This window comes from Haliotis rufescens, unplaced genomic scaffold (assembly GCF_023055435.1).
Source record: "Haliotis rufescens isolate VD_foot unplaced genomic scaffold, xgHalRufe1.0.p SCAF_46, whole genome shotgun sequence".
In the NCBI taxonomy this organism is placed as follows: domain Eukaryota; kingdom Metazoa; phylum Mollusca; class Gastropoda; order Lepetellida; family Haliotidae; genus Haliotis; species Haliotis rufescens.
The window spans coordinates 1,034,616-1,059,141 of record NW_025964179.1 but is presented as its reverse complement, the minus strand read 5'-3'; the positions used below and the strand labels follow the sequence as shown (position 1 = coordinate 1,059,141).

Genomic DNA, 24,526 nt, shown 5'->3' with positions numbered 1-24,526 from the left:
GACTAACAAGCCTTATTATAATTGGGGCATGGGTGGCCTTTAATTTGGTGGCGGTTAAATTTGCTGTGCGGAATTGCGTCCCTTGGGCACGCCAGAAATCTATGATCTTTGGTTTGAATCTCGGTTTGCCCCGAATGTTTCCAGGCGTTTTCAGCAATACACCCGTGCTCGTGGGTTTCACCAAAGTGGTAAACGTCTGGGACCTGCATCGCTTCGGGCTTTCCTTCCACATTAAGCTGACACGCCGTGATATAACTGGAATACTGTTAAAAGCTGCGTTAAACCACACTCACTCACTAGATTTTATATACATGTATGCAACGTCGCCCAATTGTAACAAAGAAGTTGCTCATCCATAACAATTGTGTCTTAGTTACCATTCCAACTTCTAAATGCCACTCAAAGAAGACCACATACATATTCTATAGTAGTATAGGTAATGGGGCTTCTGCCGCAACCCCACTGGAGCCGGATTTATATACCTATACCTATACTACAGGGGGAATTTTTTATGTCGAAATGATTATGCGATTCAACGATAGTCATGAGATTGACTCTAGCTCACCACCACCTGGAGTCAATAAATGATACCATTAGTACAAAAACGAAGATGAGACTAAACTAAATTGTAATGAAAATATTCTCTATTATTTTTACTCATACATATACCATTATTTTTAACGAAGTGATATTCAACATTTTTACTAAGTTCTTCGTTCATTTTACTAGGAGACCATACTATATATTCTTCTTGATAATTGGATAGAAATAATTGATGACCGTATTTGGTTGGTTTGACATCACAAATAAAATATATACCTTGTGGTAATTCTCTCCATTTGATAATTTTGTCCCTGAGCATAAATGTTTGGATAGCTTTTTCGAGTTCTTCCTTTGTTGGTTTGTAATTCTCCATTATTATATACTTACGTAAGCATTCTTCTAAATAAATGTATGATTTTATGCGGTGTGATCTAATGATAGTAGGCAATCTATTTTTAATCTCCAACTAATTCTTTGGTTTTGGCACGGAATAATTGACGCGCTTGTTGCCTCCCCTGTTCTATGAACTTTGTTTTCTCATTGTCGCTAATACCACTGGTCTTACGAGATTTTGATCGAATCTACTGCTTCATTGCGTTGTATTTGGTGAGTTCTGACAACACTAAACGAAACTCATCCTCGGATATCTTACAATCAGCCATTGCTGTTGAAATATGATCCTCAATGCTGTTCAACTTTGCTTCGGCGAGTATCCGAATAGTATCGTGTTTTAATGCTTTCTTTTGCAACCTACGAGAAATGAATTTTATCGTTATTCCTGCCAGTCCTGAGACTCCGGCCGCTATTTCCATGCCAAGTACGATAGGCGCGGCGATTATAGTTGATAATAAACCAACACCTGCTACACCGAGTCCCATGCCAGATGTTACAAGCGCGGTGTCAACTCCGTCCAGACCATTCACGGCTCTGCGATACTTTTTATACAATCCAAGTCTCAACTCCCTCTCCTTCTCTATTCGATGTTTTATGTCGCTTATTTGATGTAATCGAAATCCATCAACAGTATCCATCTTTTCAAATGCTTCATCGAGCGCCGGATATAAACCCATAGTGTATATTACCGTCATATAATAGTCTTTAATTGATCTTGCTTAAATGTTTTGAGAGTATACATCAACCTTATCAAATGAATATTATACGGCAAGAATATCTTAGTAAGAGAAATGCTGTCACTTTTAATAATTTGAACCCCCTCGAGGGTTGCAACGGGTGATGCTCCAATATGAATAATACTGCAACGTTGACGTTGTTGTTTCTTGAGCCATTGAATCGATAGACCTGGTAATATTTCGAAGGCATCTTCCGGTGCATCTCCGAACAAGACTTCAATAATAAGCGTAGAAATATTAGGTATTGCACTCAAGTTAACTTTAATATCATTGAATTCAGTAACCAAATTTAAACTAACATTTTTTACAGCCGGACGACTAAATAACATATGACCTGGGTCTTCTGGCAGGGGAGAGACTAACACACTTTTTCGTTTTGATGGGATATAAGCCGCGAGTACGATGCCACTATTTATTATCTTAGTTAAATAGTGGCAATTGTATTACATTGTCTGAGCGTTCCAGGGCCTGATGAATCAACCATTATTTATAATATGGAGTGTTACACTTAAGTATCCTATATGTACAGGTTGGTGTTTTACATCTAATACAGACATTTTGAGGTCTGAAATAATACCCCGCTTTAATTTTTTATATTGTAATGTTGAGAAAGAGTCCGTTCTACCGCTATTATATTTTTCATCTTTAGCTGGAACAAATCTGAGCAGAGTTGAAGGACTTTCTAGTTGAATATTTTCTGTCGTACTGATCTGATCAAGACGGATGCACAACTCTTTATAGGGAACTAAATCGGGTAATGTATCTCCCTGTGCTGATGTCTTGAGTACTGTTATATCTCCATCTGCATATCCAAGTGTAATTACTAAGGTCTCGTAAAACTTTGCATCCTTTTCTCCAGCGTTTAAAATCAGCATCCCATTCGACTCATTTTGTGTGAGACTAATTCCATTAGGCTTAAAAATTTCATCATTGAGTGAGCATACGCTGTAATACTCATCAGGTATAATGTGTTTTTTAATATTTATTACTGTCTCATTATTATATCTTGCAGCACTTATTTTGGTCCACCGCGGGTAATACGTTACATCACATAGAGCGACTTCAAGTTGACCAGCTGAGTTATCGATAGTATGAAGCAGTTGAATAGACTGACCATTTGTTATTCCCGGGAGTGTGACATACATATTAAATATACAATGATACTATATCATAACTTAAATATGAAATCGAGATACATTACTAATCAGTCGATTATAGTAACTGCCTCTGGTTTTGATTTTTTTCGTTAAATTCCCTGATATCTTTGAAAAGTACAGGGTCACGGCAACTAGCGATAAAATGGTGCACGACTGGTTTCACAATCCGATGCAATTTTGGCAGAATCAGTTAAACTTTGCCATATAGTGTGCCACAACGGGATGTGGCGTATCTCTTTATGCTCCAGGATTTGAACTGAATAAGTCTGTTATAACATTTCACGTGTACTATCAGATTAGACGTATACTTAAAGAAATTAGTGCTCCATTACCGCAGGATCGAGCATGGAATGCATCAAATAATCCGTACAATAGGTTCGCCTATGAACGTATTTGTCAGGAATTTAATGTTTCTACGAGTAAAGATTGGCGCATTAAAGGAGCAAACCATGGTCTAGGTGTTCCGTACAGCGGACAAAAAACTGTTAAAGAAGTCAGCGATGATTTAGTTAAAAAAACTCATCAACCATTCGATCCATTTAAGTTGTTACAGAAAAGCAATCTTTTTGTAAGATTGCATAATCTTAATCATGGCTGGGAACTTTCGAGATTGATTGATTGGTTTGTCGTTTAACGCCGCACTCAGCAATATCCCAGCTATATGACGGCGTTCTGTAAATAATCGAGTCTGGACTAGACAATCCAGTGCCTAATATCATGAGCATCGATCCACGCAATTGGGATCGATGCCATGCATCAACGAAAGCCTGACCATCCGATCCCGTTTGTCGCCTCTTACGACAAGCATAGTCGCCTGATATACTGTTAAGATGTAACATAACAATTCATCCATACTACTAAACAGAAGTAAAACCGCTTGTCCATTCGGATCAATCTGACCCAAACCATTCCGCTTTTGAGAGTAAAATAATGCATACGAATCGAAATCCGTAAAAATTGCAATGGAGACATCATTAAAAGTTACCAAAAGTGACGGGGATATCAATATTGCTTGTTGAAATGATTCTATAAAATTTGTTTTCCCTGCTTCAATATTTGGAGCACCTGTGACGGAGCCATAAAACGTATCTGTTATGTAGACAATATCGCTTGAGGCAGTGGCTGCTGGGAAATGATTATGACCTAAATACCCCTCATAGCCTTCGGTGTTAACTATGTGACTGTAGAGAGCTGTGCCTTCATCCAACAGATTACCGAGGTCAGTGGAACACGGTACAGACTGACAGACGCAAATAGATTTGAGCCATGGGACACAAAAGATATGAGTGACCAGAGCTACGGCTGTACATTGAATTCCATTAAACGGTTGAAAAATACTACAGCCTTGATGCAAATTCGACACACTACTCCGATTTTGCTTTGACTTTGCTACCAAACGTTTCACATGTGGCTATGTGCGGTGCACTGATTACAAAAAACACACGGGGGACTGGGTTAATTCAAAATACGGAATATAACTATTCCAAATATTTCCAGTGAACATGAGCATCCAAACAGTCAAAAGTGTGGTATGTAGAATATGGAATTCAGCCTTTATACATTTACCAAGACGATATTTGTTGTTGTGTTGTTTTGTGTGTGGGTGTTTTGTTGTGAGGCGTGGCGTGGCGTAATGTGGTTTGTTTGTTTGTTTGTTTGTTTGTTTGTGTGTTGTTTAATGCCGCACTCAGCAATATTCCAGCTATATGACGGCGGTCTGTAAATAATCGAGTCTGGACCAGACAATCCAGTGATTAATATCATGAGCATCGATCCACGCAATTGGGATCAATGACATGCATCAACCAAGTCAGCGAGCCTGACCACACGATCCCGTTAGTCGCCTCTTACGACAAGCATAGTCACCTTTTACGGCAAGCATGGGTTGCTGAAGACCTATTCTACCCCGGAATCTTCACGGGTCTCCTCATAGATGTAGCTGGGCTACGCAGATAAACGCAATGGCTGAACGATCGCATCCATAACAATCGGTGTTGCGAGAAAAGGTAGAGAAAATCGACGTGAGGGTTGTGAGAATATGCGAGAAATACCATACTGACCCCCTAGTTCGTAAAATTGATTTGTCCGACATTTCCGAGGTCGGATTCTATTCAGGGAGTCATCATTATTATAATTTGGGTAAATATTTTAAAGCTTTTACAGTTTATCAACATCCTTAAAGAGGCTGTACATTATGTTGATATCTCATTTTAGAAACAGACGACATAAAGGAGTTGTTTATTGTACAACAAACCACTGCATCCAGAATAAACCATGAGGTACGCATACAATTCCTGCTCAAACGTTGATTGATCTGGGTTCCAACATTCTTGGCCTCAGTAAAGCTTTCAGTGGTTGAACAAAATGGTTTATGGATGAAAAGCATAATGATATATGAATTTATTTGATCACGATAAGCTTGATAAGAAATCAACAGCGGAAATATATCATATGTAAAAGAAGTATGAAAGGTCACAAAGCCACGCTGGAGACCTTAGTAAACATCACATACTAGTTGTGTTACTATGTTTCAGAACTTGTTCCTCATAATAACTCTGCATGATGTGATTAATACTCACTTTCCATCCAGTCTAAGAGCATGGAATTGTGGGATCTACATCGATATTAACACTGTATTTACCGTTAGCATAGTATTTAACAGAGTGGTGAGCTAAGCTTATACAGGCTTGACCAGGATAAAAACATTTCTTTTTTGCGTGTTACCATACTGAATGGGCAGTTCTTCATTTTATCCATAACTGGTTTGTCTTGTCATTTAATGAAGGTCTCCTTCATACAACTTGAACAATTTTGACTGTGGCGTCAAACAACAAAGAAGCAATTTGTTTGACTTTGATGTTGATCGAGACCTCGCTCATGTCTTTTCTGTTTGAATGGGATCCGATGGCATGAGGTATTTTTTTTTTTCAGCTTGAATGGAAATTAAAAAAATGTGTTGTTTCTCGCAAAAACAGAAAAGAATGTGTTGTTTCTCACCACGCATGGGACCCGTGAATTTCCGGGGTAGAATAGGTCCTCAGCAACCCATTCTTGCTGTAAAAGGCGAGTATGCTTGTCGTAGGAGGCGACTAACGTTATCGGGTGGTCAGGCTCGCTGACTTGGTTGATGCATGTCATCGTATCCCAATTGCGTGGATCAATGCTCATGATATCAATCACTGGATTGTCTGGTCCACACTCGATAAGTGGTAAAATTTCTTTTGTTCGTTTGTTTGGTCCCGGTGAACAATGACTTGCCTGTGCATGTGTTTGTGACGGGTGCCACCGGTGGGGCAGGATAAGCTCACCTTTTCGGGAAAACCTGGTATCATCACTATTTGATAGTTGTTCGTTAACACATGCTCATGGTGTAATGAAAACAATGGTTACAGGTCTCATGATTAATTGGCAACGGATAGCCAGGTGGTCTGAGGTGCGGGTAGCTAAGTGGACAAAGCTGCAGAACTGAGTGGTCTCAAGTGCTGGTAGCTCAGTGGTCTAATATGTAGTTAGCTCAGTGGTCTAATATGTAGTTAGCTCAGTGGTGTAAGGTACCGGCAACTCTATGTCTAAGGCGCAGGTAGCCCAGTGGCCTTAAGGAGCAGTTCTATCAGTTGACTAAGGTGCGGGTAGCTCAGTGGTCTAAGGTGTGGTAGCTCAGTGGTCTAAGGTGTGGTAGCTCAGTGGTCTAAGGTGTGGTAGCTCAGTGGTCTAAGGTATGGTAGCTCAGTGGTCTAAGGTGTGGTAGCTCAGTGGTCTAAGGTGTGGTAGCTCAGTGGCCTAAGGTGTGGTAGCTCAGTGGTCTAAGGTGTGGTAGCTCAGTGGTCTAAGGTCCGGGTCGTTTGTGATCTAAGGTTCGCGTAGCTTTGTGGTCGAAGGTGCGGGTAACTTAGTGGTTTAAAGGGCGGTAGCTCTTTTATCTAAGGCCAGGTTCACAGTGCCGATTATGGCTCCCGTTTGAGATCAGACAGCGCTACGACACAAAAAGTGAAAAAGTCTGATTACTATCCTCAATGATCTGGAATGTCCTATCATTGTCTGAACGCAGTCGTATACTTTCGTAACAGAGTCCAACGGATCGGGAAAGGTCCAGAGAGGTCGGCCAAGCACTCATGACAGTATCGTGCGTCCCGTAACATTCGGGAAACTCAGCCGATTTTGTCGTGATAGATTCTTCTGTATCGGATCAAAATCGTAACAATGTCCTGTGTTGTCTGGACGGTGTCCTGTGGATCGGGACGCTGTCATGATGAACGGGCATGATTTGCTCATTGCCGTTTCTTGTCGATGGAGTCCAGATTGCTTCCAGATCTTGCCGAATGCGAACCGTCTTTGTCGGTTCACTATCCAGTCACTGTCTGATCTCTGTCAGGTCGCATTCGGGTGAATCGGTACGCTGTCGGGACAGATTCGGTCGTTTTTTACCATGCGGAAGATACAAATCGGATCAGATTCGAATTGAGAACGAGAGAATTGAGACTAATTCGGCTGGAAACGGCTGAATCGGGCCGCTTCCTGAACAATATCTGATTTTTTATGAATTTACCGCCACGAATCACAGGATCTTGATAAGACTTTTGACAAATTTTAATCGGGAATGGTCCCATCAAGGACGGCAGTGAAAATCCTGAATGTGTGACTGAGCCGTTTGGGTAACTGAGTGGTCTAAGGTGCCGAGGTCCCGATTGGAAATTCAGTTTATGAGATGGCAAAACTAGATTCTGAGCCACTTTGACCAAATAATGGAATTGTCCGTTTCAGGATGACGTCAGGCTGAAAAATAGATCTCTGGCATTAGTCTTTGCTTGTTTGTTGTTAAACGTCGCACTCGGAAATATTCCAGCTATATGACGGCGGTCTGTAAATAATCGACTCCGGACCAGACAACCCAGTGATTGACATCATGATCATCGATCTACGGAACTGGTATACGATGACATGGATGAACCAAGTCAGCGAGTCTGAAAGCCAATCCAGGTTGTCGCGTCTTACAAGTAAACACAAGCTTTAAGTAAGCCCGAAAGGTGAGGTAAGGTGAAATGGGGTTTAACGTCGCGTCCAAGATTATCGCACTTACTAGTATATAGCGACGTGCATGCACGTGTATGTGTGTGTGGCTGCTTGTACTAGTCCGGAGTGATGCCGATTTATAGTGCTAGCACACTGAGATACCAGGACGCAGTTTAACATGTATACCCCACTCAGACACAGTATATTGACTCCGAGCTGACCAGTCCTTGTTTTAGCCCCTTAAAGCCGAGCGCCAGACGGGGTAACAACAAGTACCATCTCTTAACGTCTTTTGGTATGACGCGGCTGGGGATCGAACCCCGGACTTTCGGCTCTCCGGGCGGACGCTCTACCATTAGACCACGGAGGCGGTTAATAAGCCCGAGAGACAACCACTACTGGCATCGGTGGATTTCAAGGGAGGGGGCAACACTTGGGACATCCTAACCAACACAGGTTTCATGTATATTAGACCGCCTCCGTGGTCTTGTGGTAGGGCGTCCGCCCGGAGAGCATGCACGTCGCTATATAAGTGCAATTATCTTGGACGCGACGTTAAACCCAATTTCACCTCACCTCATGTATATTATTGCAAATACGCAGTAAAGAGGTACAATGATGGCAATATCAAAACATCGATACCAATATTGTTCGTATTTCTATTGTCAGAAATGGTTGAATGATTTATGATCTTGTGAGCGAATCAATCGCGTGTAATGCCACGTGATGTTTCTTGGCATTTGGACGTCAGAAACAACATTAATTTTGTCAGGAACTCACCGATGACTGAAGACAGTAGTCGCTTTGTTAGTTGTGCACCTTGTGATAATCTGTTGACGCTAGTCTCAGTTGGTATATCGACGTGGTGGAAGTGATTTTAGGACATCGCCTCTAACCTTCTGTGGTCGACCTTGACCGTGTCGTCTCAAGGCATTGGTGTCCGTAGTCTTGTCTTCACCGTCTATCTGGTGGTAGTCTCCACACATTGGCATTCATAGTCTTGTGTTCACCGTCTAGTCTTGTGTTCACCGTCTACCTTTTCGTCTCCACACATTGGCATCCATAGTCTTGTGTTCACCGTCTACCTTTTCGTCTCCACACATTGGCATCCATAGTCTTGTGTTCACCGTCTACCTTTTCGTCTCCACACATTGGCATCCATAGTCTTGTGTTCACCGTCTACCTTTTCGTCTCCACACATTGGCATCCATAGTCTTGTGTTCACCGTCTACCTTTTCGTCTCCACACATTGGCATCCATAGTCTTGTGTTCACCGTCTACCTTTTCGTCTCCACACATTGGCATCCATAGTCTTGTGTTCACCGTCTACCTTTTCGTCTCCACACATTGGCATCCATAGTCTTGTGTTCACCGTCTACCTTTTCGTCTCCACACATTGGCATCCATAGTCTTGTGTTCACCGTCTACCTTTTCGTCTCCACACATTGGCATCCATAGTCTTGTGTTCACTGTCTACCTTTTCGTCTCCACACATTGGCCTCCATAGTCTTGTCTTCACCGTCTACCTTTTCGTCTCCACACATTGGCCTCCATAGTCTTGTATTTACCGTCTACCTGGTGGTAGTCTCTACACACTGGCATCCATAGTCTTGTCTTCACCGTCTACCTGAACGTGAACCTTCAACCCCGTGGTAGTCTCTCAACAACAGCCTACCCAGCAAGTGATCTTCTTTGAAACCTGAAAGATGATACCAAGATATTTAAGGGACTGTGTGAGACTCATCCTGGAATTATCAGTTATTCTCACGGTTGTGCTTTCCACGACCACCATGACACAGTGTGGACCAAAGAATATCAGGAACCTTGGTATCAAGTTGTGCCAGCTAAAATGTATGAAAAATTATCTTTGTTTGACTTATGAATACAATTTTGAAACTTTAACCTGTCGTTTATCAATCAATGACTCAAAGAAGATTGAGAAGCAGGGAGGCAACAGCGGTCTTTCAAGGAATCGTTCAGATGTAAGTAAAAGCGACAAAACCCTTCCCATTATTATACGAAATCTCTTTTGAAAGCAGATTCCAATGTTTGATTCTGGATTATATCATATGTAAAATATGTCTTTATGAATCTTTATAGTGATGGGATCAGGAGTTCGCGAAAAGATGAGCAAATTTGTCCAAACGTTGGCACCGGTCACAAGCTTATGCGAAGGCATATCAATTGTTGACACACAAACACCCCCCCAACCCCCCCCCCCCCAAAAAAAAACCCCAAAAAAACCAAACAAAAAACAAAACAACAACACCCCTCCCCCAAAAAAAACAACAACAAAAAACAAACAAACAAACAAAAACAAACATGTCCATCATAAACTGTTTTGAAAGTTTAACTAACAGTCCTAGAATGTTGTTACCCTGACTTTAAAACAAGAGTCGCATTACGATCTTTGAAATCTTTGTAGAAATAGCTTTCTCGTTTGTACCTCAAATATCGATAGCTGGAGCTGCTGGAATAGTTGCTCGACGAAAAGGGAAAGTTGACTATTGGATATTTGAAGTCATCCCTCCTGTCATACTGAATCTTTGCATATTTCTAAAGTATGAAATTGATTTAACCTGAAGCAGGTAGGTAAATCAGTGGAAGGGAGATGGCTATTTCGCCATGAAAGTATGACGTCAGATCATCGATATTGCTGAAGCTTAAGTTAAATTAAATTATAGTGAACATTTAATATATTATAAGTTACGTAACTTGTAACGCCAAATAATTGTCAATGAAGACGAAACTAAATATACTTGAAACCAAATGACACTTTGGGTATATATAAGAATAGATGTACTTAAAGTCACATATGTTTTATGTGACTCGATTGACAGAATAAAGGTAAGATATCTTGTCGTATAGCCCTTAATCCTCCTGTTTGAAGGCCCCGACTGGTTCCTGTGCATCCAAGACTTGCAGTCCCGGGCTACGATGTTTGGAGACTCGATCTGGAAAAGCTATCTGTGTACAAGGTAACAAATGATCTTTTTCACACTTTCTACCATGTACTCGACAATCTCGACCATCTCGTCAATCTGTGTACGTCATTGAAGTGACACTCTTGGTCTCTGGGTGCCATAGTGAGATTTGCGTTTACCTAACACCTGAGACCGACACTATTTGCTATATGTTTACCTTACATCCGAGATCAACGCTAACTAAAGGATACTACATGTTCACCCTACATCGGAGATCAACGGTAACTACAGGATCCTATATGTTCACCTTACATCCGAGATCAACGCCAACTACAGGATCCTACATGTTCACCTTCCATCCGAGATCAACGCCAACTACAGGATCCTATATGATCACCCTACATCCGAGATCAACGCTAACTACAGGATTCTATATGTTCACCCTACATCGGAGATCAACGGTAACTACAGGATCCTATATGTTCACCTTCCATCCGAGATCAACGCCAACTACAGGATCCTATATGATCACCCTACATCCGAGATCAACGCTAACTACAGGATTCTATATGTTCACCCTACATACGAGATCAACGCTAACTACAGGATCCTATATGTTCCCTCTACATCCGAGATCAACGCTAACTACAGGATTCTATATGTTCCCTCTACATCCGAGATCAACGCCAACTACAGGATCCTACATGTTCACCTTCCATCCGAGATCAAAGCCAACTACAGGATCCTATATGTTCACCCTACATCCGAGATCAAAGCCAACTACAGGATCCTACATGTTCACCCTACATACGAGATCAACGCGAACTACTTGATGCTACATGTTCACCCTACATACGAGATCAACGCTAACTACACGTTGCTATATGTTTTCCTTACATCCGAGATCAACGTTAACTACAGGATGCTACATGTTTTCCCTACATCCGAGATCAACGCTAACTACAGGATGCTATATGTTCACCTTACATCTGAGATCAACGGTAACTACAGGATCCTACATGTTCACCTTACATCCGAGATCAACGCGAACTACTTGATGCTACATGTTCACCCTACATCGGAGATCAACGCTAACTACAGGATCCTACATGTTTACCCTACATCGGAGATCAACGCTAACTACAGGATCCTACATGTTTTCCCTACATCCGAGATCAACGCCAACTACAGGATCCTACATGTTTTCCCTACATCCGAGATCAACGCCAACTACAGGATCCTACATGTTCACCTTACATCCGAGATCAACCCGAACTACTTGATGCTACATGTTCACCCTACATCGGAGATCAACGCTAACTACAGGATCCTACATGTTTACCCTACATCGGAGATCAACGCCAACTGCAGGATGCTACATGTTTACCCTACATCCGAGATCAACGCTAACTGCAGGATGCTGCATGTTTTCCCTACATCCGAGATCAACGCCAACTACATGATGCTATATGTTCACCTTACATCCGAAATCAACGGTAACTACAGGATCCTACATGTTCACCTTACATCCGAGATCAACGCCAACTACAGGATCCTACATGTTCACCTTACATCCGAGATCAACGCCAAATACATGATGCTACATGTTCACCTTACATCCGAGATCAACGGTAACTACAGGATCCTACATGTTCACCCTACATCCGAGATCAACGCCAACTACATGATGCTACATGTTCACCCTACATCCGAGATCAACGCTAACTACAGGATTCTATATGTTCACCCTACATCGGAGATCAACGGTAACTACAGGATCCTATATGTTCACCTTCCATCCGAGATCAACGCCAACTACAGGATCCTATATGATCACCCTACATCCGAGATCAACGCTAACTACAGGATTCTATATGTTCACCCTACATACGAGATCAACGCTAACTACAGGATCCTATATGTTCCCTCTACATCCGAGATCAACGCTAACTACAGGATTCTATATGTTCCCTCTACATCCGAGATCAACGCCAACTACAGGATCCTACATGTTCACCTTCCATCCGAGATCAAAGCCAACTACAGGATCCTATATGTTCACCCTACATCCGAGATCAAAGCCAACTACAGGATCCTACATGTTCACCCTACATACGAGATCAACGCGAACTACTTGATGCTACATGTTCACCCTACATACGAGATCAACGCTAACTACACGTTGCTATATGTTTTCCTTACATCCGAGATCAACGTTAACTACAGGATGCTACATGTTTTCCCTACATCCGAGATCAACGCTAACTACAGGATGCTATATGTTCACCTTACATCTGAGATCAACGGTAACTACAGGATCCTACATGTTCACCTTACATCCGAGATCAACGCGAACTACTTGATGCTACATGTTCACCCTACATCGGAGATCAACGCTAACTACAGGATCCTACATGTTTACCCTACATCGGAGATCAACGCTAACTACAGGATCCTACATGTTTTCCCTACATCCGAGATCAACGCCAACTACAGGATCCTACATGTTTTCCCTACATCCGAGATCAACGCCAACTACAGGATCCTACATGTTCACCTTACATCCGAGATCAACCCGAACTACTTGATGCTACATGTTCACCCTACATCGGAGATCAACGCTAACTACAGGATCCTACATGTTTACCCTACATCGGAGATCAACGCCAACTGCAGGATGCTACATGTTTACCCTACATCCGAGATCAACGCTAACTGCAGGATGCTGCATGTTTTCCCTACATCCGAGATCAACGCCAACTACATGATGCTATATGTTCACCTTACATCCGAGATCAACGGTAACTACAGGATCCTACATGTTCACCTTACATCCGAGATCAACGCCAACTACAGGATCCTACATGTTCACCTTACATCCGAGATCAACGCCAAATACATGATGCTACATGTTCACCTTACATCCGAGATCAACGGTAACTACAGGATCCTACATGTTCACCCTACATCCGAGATCAACGCCAACTACATGATGCTACATGTTCACCCTACATCCGAGATCAACGCCAACTACATGATGCTACATGTTCACCTTACATCCGAGATCAACGCTACCTACAGGATGCTATATGTTTACCGAACATCCGAGATAAAAAAAAAGCCACAAAAAAGCCACCAGCACAGATATTGTTCTGACAAACCTAGAAATATAATCGAGGCGAACCGATGTTTCAACACACAATCTTTGGATTCTGGCTTGTTGCAGCGTCTCAGACGAGTGAGCTATACGTTACCCCGAGAGGAATCGAGGTCAAAGTTTGCCACAAAATGTCAGTGGGTAGATATTTAGTCAAATCAGCATTATCGTCAATCAGCTGTGGACGATGATGTAGATAAAAACCGACAAAACCCCTTCCATATTCATGAGAATAAAGAACAGTCGATGTACACTCCAGCTGTATCATTAGCTTGTGTTTATGAATCACTCTCAAATAGTGATTATACCACGTGTTCGCAAAATTCATTACCTCATTATTGCATTAGAGCACTTGTATTTTTGCTAATTGTTGCATCAAATTAAAAGCTTCAGTTAAAAAAAATGATTTGTCTGATCTTGAAATAGATCTGAAATTGTTGATTTAAACGTGTTATTATCTCAACAACAAGAGAGTAAATCATAGTTCTTTTATCATAAGAAAATCATAATTGACAGTGTCATGGTAAAAACATTCTCTGTTGTTTGTTTTTTGCTCTGAGGTAATGTTTACTGAACATACAAGGTTTGATCGATAAGTTCTTAGCTTCTCGTAGGAATTGCACAACAGCAAAATCTTTTGTTGTGGATATCACAGACATACAGCTACAGACACTTGAGTAACTTACTTGCGTTACTCAAGTGTCTGTAGCTGTATGTCTGTGATATCCTGTAACATCCACAACAAAAGATTTCGCTGTTGTGCAATTCCTACGTGAAGCTCAGAACTTATCGATCAAACATCGTATGTTCAGTAAACATGACCTCTGTGATATGCTGTGACGATAAGTCAGTAAAATAAGTCGGGGTCTGTGTCAGGGTTTGAAACCAAAAGCCCATCCAAGAAGATATGAGTACAACACTAGGGAAAGATGCCACTATGCCACCATAAAGAGGTAAACAGTAAATTGTAAGCGCGACAAGGAGAGCTGTGAAATCGATCCCCGTCCTAGTATACCTGTGACCTCATCAATACCATATATCCAGAGAATCTACGATATCGTGACGACTGTGCCCCATAATGAGAAGTAGACTTATTTCCCAGGAGAGAGTACATTCCAAACTTTGGCAATGACGGAAGTATCAAGTAGTTGGGTTCCAAAGCGTATGCCATCTGATCAAAATCTCACCGTGTCTCGTGATGATCTAGCTTTTATTTGAGGCCAATTCGGACAAATTCTTGCAACGATTGGAGATTATGGATAAAAACTTGTGTTCACAACTTGCAGTTTGGCTCCAAACAATAACCAAAACTGTGGAAGCATTTGAGATCACCACCATCAAGGAAGGCAAAGACGGTCATATCCGCAGGAATAAAGCTCGCTCAATTCTATTTCGACACGAACGCTAACGTCTTAGTATATGTTTAGAACGTTTTGGACACCAAAGAAAAAGACAAAATGTTCAATAATCAGTCAACATTACCAGTAACATTCCTTCAGAAAAGTAGCGTGACTCTTACAATATATGGGGGTATACATGGACATTTAAATTAGACTTGGTCATGGAACTCTGTGTTAAACTTGTTGAGGAACTAACTCCTTATGGTTTGCATTGTTTGTTAATTTTCAAGTGACGTAAATGTGTTAATGGCTTTGGGGTAGTTACCATTGACACCAGAACCCAGATTAAAGCAATGAGTTTGGGACATAAGCAACATGGCCTCCTTGTCAGAAACATGACTATCACTGGTCGGTCTCAAATGCATATAGACGTATGTTCCATATAATGGTTTCAAGGCCCGATTCTAAGGGAGATGTTTTCCACTGCAAACAAATTACCTTTGCTGGCTCATTATGTACCGGCAGTTACATGATATGCGGGTAGCGAACATGTTGTGGAACTATTTCCGTATGATTTGCTCTGTTTGTAAATTGTCGGGTGACGTCAATGAGTGAATGGCTTGGGAGTTGGGAACATAAGCACCACGACCTTCTTTGCAGAAACATGACTATCACTGGTCGGTTAATGAAAGTCTCAAATGCATACAGACGTATGTTTGTAATATTGTGACTTCTTGGCTCGATTTTAAGGAAGATGTATACTACTGCACACCGAGTATCTTTGCTGGCACATTATGTACAGGCAGTTACAGAAAATGCGGGTATATAACGTAGCACTGGTACAATCTGTAACTATCAAACCGTTTTTATTCTAGCTATTTATTTTACTGCAATGAATAATGCTAACAAATTGCTGTCATTGTATTATTATAACATACACATCTACAGATGAGAAGCAGAACTACGCAAAGAGATCTCTACATCATAAAGTTGACAAGCAGAAAACTTCAGAGAACAACCCTCTTCACGAAGCCTGTAGGAAGGGGTACCTGGGCCGAGTGAGACGCATCCTGTCCCGGCGTTTGGTCGACGTCAACGGTAGAGACGAGAAGCACGGGAGGACGCCACTCATGGTGGCGGCACATAAGGGACATAGAAGAGTATTTGACTTTCTTATTAGAAACGGAGCTGATGTGTCACAAGTAGATGATGATGGTAACAACATCCTGCACTGGGCCTGCAGAGGTGGACATATGGATATGGTGAGGTATGTACTTAAACAATATAGTGTTGACATTAACAGTAGAGCAAAGAAGGGAAGAACTCCCCTGATGATGGCTGCATCTGATGGACACAGAGATGTGTTTGAGTTTCTCGTGAGTAAGGGAGCTAATGTGTCACAAGTAGATGATGGCGGCAACAACATCCTGCACTGGGCCTGCAGAGGTGGACATGTGGGTATGGTAAAGTATGTACTTACACAATACAGTGTTGATATTAACAGTAGAGCAAAGAAAGGAAGAACTCCCCTGATGATGGCTGCATATTATGGGCACAGAAATGTGTTTGAGTTTCTCGTGAGTAAGGGAGCTAATGTGTCACAGGTGGATGATTACGGAGACAACATCCTGCACTTGGCCTGCAGAGGGGGACATTTAGGCATGGCGAGGTATTTACTGTCTGAATACACTCTTGATATTAACAGTAGGGGAAAGTACGGATCAACTCCCCTGATGAAGGCTGCATCTGATGGACACAGAGATGTGTTTCAGTTTCTCGTGAGTAAGGGAGCAAATGTGTCCCAAGTGGATGATTACGGAGACAACATCCTGCACTGGGCCTGCAGAGGGGGACATTTAGGCATGGCGAAGTATTTACTGTCTGAATACAGTGTTGATATTAATAGTAGGGGTATATATGGATCAACTCCCCTGATGAAAGCTGCATCTCATGGACACAGAGATGTGTTTGAGTTCCTCGTGAGTAAGGGAGTTAATGTGTCACAAGTAGATGATTACGGAGACAACACCCTGCACTGGGCCTGCAGAGGGGGACATTTAGGCATGGCGAGGTATTTACTGTCTAAATACAGTCTTGATATTAACAGTAGGGGAAAGTACGGATCAACTCCCCTGATGAAGGCTGCATCTGATGGACACAGGGAAATGTTTTGGTTCCTCGAGAGTTTTGGAGCTAATGTGTCACAAGTGGATGATGACGGTGACAACATACTTCATTATGCCTCATCTGGAGGACATCCGGAGATGGTAAAGTATATTCTATCGCAGGACTTTGTGGACATAAACCGTAGAGGAAATTACGGAGGAACACCATTAATGAGAGCAGCGTATAATGGAAATATACAAGTGTTTGATCTACTTGTGAGTAAAGGTGGTCAAACTCCCTTAACGGATGACAATGGTGACAACATCCTTCATCTGGCCACTCTTCGTGGACGTGTGGAGATGGTGAAGCATATCCTCTCACAGAACATGACAGACATTAACGCCAGGGACAAGGATGGGGACACTGCAGCCATGATAGCAAAGCGTGAAGGACAACACGGAGTGTTTAACTTTCTTGTTTCGCGTGGCTGCCCAGTGGAATAAGTGTAGCCGTAAACTATGAACAGTCACCCATTTGGTTATGAAACCTTCTTGTAGGTCTTTAAGGTATATTGTATGTCTTTGTCTGTAATCAAAGGCCAATGCATTACATAGAGTTTTCAAAGGTGTTGTATGTGCGGCATGATGCCAATTTAATGGTTGCCACTAAGTTTGGAGTAAAATTTGAAATGCTTCTTTTGTGACGGGCAGGTAACAGACATCATCATAGTTTCTGCCTTGTCGTTTTTTGCAAATAGTTCGGTGTATGACCAGCAGGTAGGAGACACTAATCATCTGTTATTATAGTCTTAGTCGTTGTTTCATGTAAGGAGTAAAGGATATCGTACTGTGTTTGACGTACTGTGTATGACAAGCAGTGTATGACGATCACGTGACATATATTGGTGATCGCGTGTTATTGTAGTCTTAGTCGTTGTTTAGTGCAAGAGGTTATGGATATCGTACAGCGTTTGACAAGCAGTGTATGACGATCACGTGACATATATTGGTGATCGCGTGTTATTGTAGTCTTAGTCGTTGTTTAGTGCAAGAGGTTATGGATATCGTACAGCGTTTGACAAGCAGTGTATGACTATCACGTGACATATATTGGTGATCGCGTGTTATTGTAGTCTTAGTCGTTGTTTAGTGCAAGAGGTTATGGATATCGTACAGCGTTTGACAAGCAGTGTATGACTATCACGTGACATATATTGGTGATCGCGTGTTATTGTAGTCTTAGTCGTTGTTTAGTGCAAGAGGTTATGGATATCGTACAGCGTTTGACAACCAGTGTATGACTATCACGTGACACATATTGGTGATCGCGTGTTATTATAGTCTTAGTCGTTGTTTTATGTAAGGAGTAAAGGATATGGTACTGTGTTTGACGTACCGTGTGTGACCAGCAGTGTATGGCTGTCACGTGACATATATTGGTGATCGCGTGTTATTGTAGTCTTAGTCGTTGTTTAGTGCAAGAGGTTATGGATATCGTACAGCGTTTGACAACCAGTGTATGACTATCACGTGACACATATTGGTGATCGCGTGTTATTATAGTCTTAGTCGTTGTTTTATGTAAGGAGTAAAGGATATCGTACTGTGTTTGACGTACCGTGTATGACCAGCAGTGTATGGCTGTCACGTGACATATATTGGTGATCGCGTGTTATTGTAGTCTTAGTCGTTGTTTTATGTAAGAAGTAAAGGATATCGTACTGTGTTTGACGTACCGTGTATGACAAGCAGTGTATGACTATCACGTGACATAGATTGTGATCTCGTGTTATTATAGTCTTTATCGTTGTTTAGTGCAAGAGGTTATGGATATCGTTCTGCGTATGACATTGTATGGTGAGGCTGTCAAGTAACATCAAGTACTGTCACAACATGTCTGGAGAACAATCTTGATTATACTTATTAATAATGTAAGTTAATTATATACGTCTTTGTATGTTCAATAAAATATTAATAAATGTGTTTCAGGTAAATTTGTTTCTTCATGGTGAGTGACTGTCTCAGCTGGAGAACTTGTAGGAATATTTCAGATACATCACGTCGTAAGGTGAAGTGAAGTGGGGTTTAACGTCGCGTCCAAGAATATTGCACTTACATAGCGACGTGCATGCACGTGTGTGTGTGTGTGTGTGTGTGTGTGTATGTATGGCTGCTTGTAACAGTCCGGACTAATGCCGATTTTATAGTGCTAGCCCACTGAGACACCATGACGCTGTTTAACATGAATACCCCACTCAGCCACAGTATACTGACTCCGAGCCGACCAGTCCTTGTTTTAGCCCCTCGATGCCGAGCGCCAGGCAGGGTAACAACAAGTATTATCTTTTAATGTCTTTTTTGGTATGATGCTCTCCAGGATGGAAGCTTTACCACTCCACTACCACGAAAGCAGTCGCTTCATATATGAGGAAAGCCTGAGGTTGAGAAGGTGTCTGATGTTGTCCAAACTGGGATTCGAACCCACGATCATGGGATTCCTGGCAATTTGGACGACTTGGTCACTGTGTCCCATGTCCCTTTATACAAATCGATGGTTGACTAACTAAAGACCCCAGAACCAACCCTTAATTATATACTAACTTGTTCTTTAACTGTGACAAGTGACAAGTTTATTTTTAGTTGGGGCTACATGGCCCATAGTGCTGCGTATACAAGAATGCATAAAGTGCGTTATTTTTAAACAAACATATGTGTGAATGTATGTATGTATGTGTGTGTGTGTGTGCGTGCGTGCGTGCGTGCGTGCGTGCGTGCGTGCGTGCGTGCTTGCGTATGTATGTATGTGTGTATATCATCAATAGAATGTTTATTACAGTTTGTACACAAAAACTTTTTGGGATCACCATGTACTACTGCACTTTCAGCTTATGTGATGCAGAAAGAAATGTACAATATACTCTTAATAAATCCTGAAAAGGAAATAATTATATTATATACTTTTCAACACCCATTATAGTTTTGAAACCACAAAACAAATTTAAAATTCAAATTCTGCAACTCTATATCTTTACATCTCTATATTTTTTACATCTCTAAGATAACATGCTAAAAATGCTTTAACATTACCATAATCCTGAGTGATCCAGAAAAATGAGAAACCATTTACAAATAATAACTTACGAATGTGAGAGACCCAATTTATTTCACAATTATCGTTAATTATCCGCAACATATAATTGGAAGTCCTTGAGTGAGTGAGTGAGTGAGTGAGTTGGGTTTATCGCCGCTTTTAACAGTATTCCAGTTATATCGCGGCGTGTCACGGTGCTAACAGGTATACAATTGTCATAGAGCCAAATTCGGTTTCAAGGACGTCGGCTGAAACCACCTGCGACACCACAAGCTTCACAGCTGGACAGCAATTTTGGCCTTTGATCTGGTGCTGGAGACATACGATAGGCCAAGCTGATCTTCAACTTGGGAGAGATGATGATGATGATGATGATATTTGTGATTTTACGGGCGCTTCCGGAGGACGCGATTTTGATACATTCGTGACCAACTCGTGTTATTCCGGGACAAGCCGAATAGCGACTCGTGCTCCTCTCGTGGCCATTTTTACAACTAGGTTCCGTCTTAGCGCAAACGGGCATACCTAAAACTCGTTGCTTAATGGTTCACATATGTTTCCCCATATATTATATATATTTCAGATGCAATTTAAAGGACATCGGGACGTGCGGCATTATGCAGTATGATTGAACACATTTCACTGTGTCTTGGGTATATTTTTAGATGCAAGACATAAGTAAAATCAAAAATTATTTCTGAGGGATTATGTGACAAAGAACTTGAAATCATACGCGCATTCCGATTGGTTTGTCGTATTTTCGAACATAACATTCATCGAGAGGGGGACAAGTTTTCTTGCAGGTTACGGAAAGGGGCGAGTGATGACGAATGAAGAGAGATACTACCCTGGTATAATTAGCAGAAAGCTATTATGTGTCGGGCATCCAAGTGGCCACCCTCCGATCAGGAATCTTTCATCATATGTGGTCAGCCAAGTGTGTTAACATATTTTAATCTGTTGTTAGCACTTCAAGAACATGTGTTACAGACAATAAAGACCCAAGTCATTATTTAGTTATTGCATAAACGGTAACTTAAACCCAAGGGAATTATAGATTTACCACACATGAGCCATAAAAATACATGGGTACAGTCCCTCAATCTGAAGTTTGTCACAGACTTCAACTTTCCAACAGTCAACTTGCCCTTTCAGTCCAGATATACGACAGCTGATCTGGCGTTTGGTGTCTACAGTTAACAACTTTATAGCTACACACGAGGATACTCTTCTAACGAAGATTTCAAAGTTTGTCCTACAATTCTTGCTCAAAGGTTGTTCGATCAGGGTTATAACATTCTAGGCCCTTGTAAAACTTTCAAAAACGATTTATGGTAGACATTTCCTAATTTGACGCGTCAGTGACCAACATGATGTCCGATGCAATTTTCGATTTTGACTTGTTCCCGTGTTTATACAGGTGAACAAGTGACTTGCCTTTGCATGTGTTTGTGACAGGAGCCACCGGTGGGGCAGGATACCTTTTCGCGAACACGTGGTATAATAACTATTGACAGTGATTCATAAAAAAACATGCTTATGAGTTCAGAATCGTTCAATGGACCCTGCTTTTAGCCAAATTTCTTATTGCTTCGGAAAAGATTTTTCCGCGCATATTTAAATAGGTTAAACCACTCGGACTTAGAAGTACCATTTTACCAATACGCGATATGCTCACCGAGTCTGACTCCCCGATCCGTTGACTCGCCTCGTACCCCCAGCATATGTTGCTGGGGACCACTTCTCAAGAGGCAGTCCAGGTGTACCTTACACGGTGCTTCACAGGAATATTGTCTGTATTGCAAGCCCATCCTAAGGACTGGTCAATAAAGATACAGTTTCTGAAATACATGCTAAGCAATCACATGGTGTCTTCAGGAGGCACAGAAACAGTTGTCACATCATGGGTTGTCCGTTTTGAAAGTTGCTGGTTTCCCTTTTTGTTTATATATATGTGTGCTTGTTCGGACTTATGCCGGTTTTATAGTGCTAGCCCACTGACATACCATGCTGCAGTTTTAACATGGATACCACACTCAGAGAGAATGTTAACCTCATCATTCGAGAGCCAGCCAAGGTAACAAGAGGTACCATCTTTTAACATCTGTGGTATGACGCGGCCGGAGATAGTACCACTAGCCTTCCGCTCCCCAGGCAGACGCTCCATCCGCTAGACCACGGAGGAGGCCGCTAATGTGTGAGGTGACACAGAGTGGCGACAATGGAAGTACTTCATCTCTTGTCGGTGATCAATCTTTCAACTTTATACATTTATGCTTTCTATAAAAGGCATCTATTTTGTCTATAGATTTCGTGTGTGAAGTATTGGAAGGAACAGTTTGTCACCACTTTACCTGATACCCATATTTTGTCTGAATTTGGGTGGATGCCAATTTTTTTTGGAAATAATGTGGAAATGAGGATCTGTTGATTCCGTAAGTAAAGAACAAGCCATAAGGGGGTGTTGATTTTAAGTGACTTAAACCATGTTATGGTTAGTATATAATATCTCTATCATTTTGCATGATGGCAAACATTTGCGTCAATTCTACTTGTTCAACATGCGCGTTCAGGCCAGACAGTGAATCCCTGGCTCAGAATCAACTGTAAGAACGATAGCGTGACGTCATCATAATGCTTGAAATACACGCAGTACACGTGTGGCTAGCTGTTTCTAATAGTCTTCCTGTAGTCTTGTATTCGTTATGATACTATACACTACAGTATAAGGGCGGCCTTAAAACCGACAGAAATATGATTTGTATTTATATTCTTTGTGTTTAACAATTCTGAAGAAATCTGTACATGTACATGTTTTTTTAACAATGTATAACTTACTGCTACAGTGAAAGACGTTTCAACGGAATGTGTTTTGTTTGATGGGACCCAGTGATTGGGTAAACAGCTTAAAGATATATGTGTGTAGTTGATCATGATAAGCTGGATGAGATATTGACAGACGAAATATAGTGTTGAGGAAGTACAGAAGGTCACACAGCCACGCTGGAGATCTTTGGATACATCACATACCATGTTTCAGAAGGTGTTCCTCATAATACTTCTCCATTGCGTGATTCATACTCATTTCCCGCCCCGGCGGAACAATCCATAGCTGAATATAGATTTGTCTCACTGTTATATGTCTGAAGTGATGAAACATATAATCACGCTTGTAGACTAAGCTTTATTACTAATTCCATGTCTCACAAGAGTCACATTAAGAGTGAGTGAGTGAGTGAGTTGGGTTTAACGCCGCTTTTAACAGTATTCCAGTTATATCACGGCGTGTCAGCTTAATGTGGGAGGAAAGCTCGAAGTGATGCAGGTCTCAGACGTTTACCACTTCGGTGAAACCTACGAGCACGGGTATGGTGCTGACAAACCTAGAAACATAATCGGGGCGAACCGGGATTCGAACCCACAATCATAGGTTTCTGGCGTGCCCAAGGGACGCAACTCTGCACAGCGAATCGCGTCTATCCGGGTCAGAAGATCCGGGTCAGAATTGGTCTTCAGCAATCCGTGCATGTCGAAAGTAGCGACTAACGGGATCGGGGTATTCAAAGTGCGCTGACCGATTCTCATGATGTCAATCACTGTATTGTCTAGTCCAGACGTGATTGTTTTAAGACCGCCGTCATGTAGTTATGATATTGCTGGTTCCTGCGGTAAACAACATGTAAATAAACAAATTAAACAAAACCTTTTTTTTCATGAGATTTGTGTCTTACAATTTTTTTTAGACCAATCACCGCCTGAAAGCTATCAATATTAAAGAGTGGAAGCCGTGGCGTAGAACATTAATGAATTGATTTTAGAGCAATCCTACGTTTATGATGATGTCTATGCAGTCGTTCATACTTGTCACTACAACCCTCCAGGACCCGAGTGATCATGATCGGCATACAGAGCACAGTCAGTGATTGAGTGAGGATAGACTTACGCCGCTTCTTGCAATATTCCTCAGCAAGGTAAACCAGAAAATTTACCAATGTTGGAAATGGACTGCGTTGATGTATGTCATCGTTACCCATTTGCGTGATCGAGGCTCATGATTTCAGTCACTGGA

At 41.6% G+C, this 24,526-nt stretch overlaps 1 protein-coding gene across 1 annotated transcript; it reads left to right on the top strand.

The window, feature by feature from the left end:
* Positions 1–16,160: 16,160 nt before the first annotated feature.
* LOC124141610 (ankyrin repeat and KH domain-containing protein 1-like) lies at positions 16,161–17,870 on the top strand. The gene has a single exon (XM_046509639.2). The coding sequence runs from the start codon at positions 16,161–16,163 to the stop codon at positions 17,868–17,870; it is 1,710 nt and encodes a 569-aa protein (XP_046365595.2).
* The last annotated feature ends 6,656 nt before the right edge of the window (positions 17,871–24,526 follow it).

Coding starts and splice junctions, on each gene's coding strand:
- LOC124141610 (XM_046509639.2), top strand. CDS start 16,161: ATGCTAACAAATTGCTGTCATTGTATTATTATAACATACACATCTACA.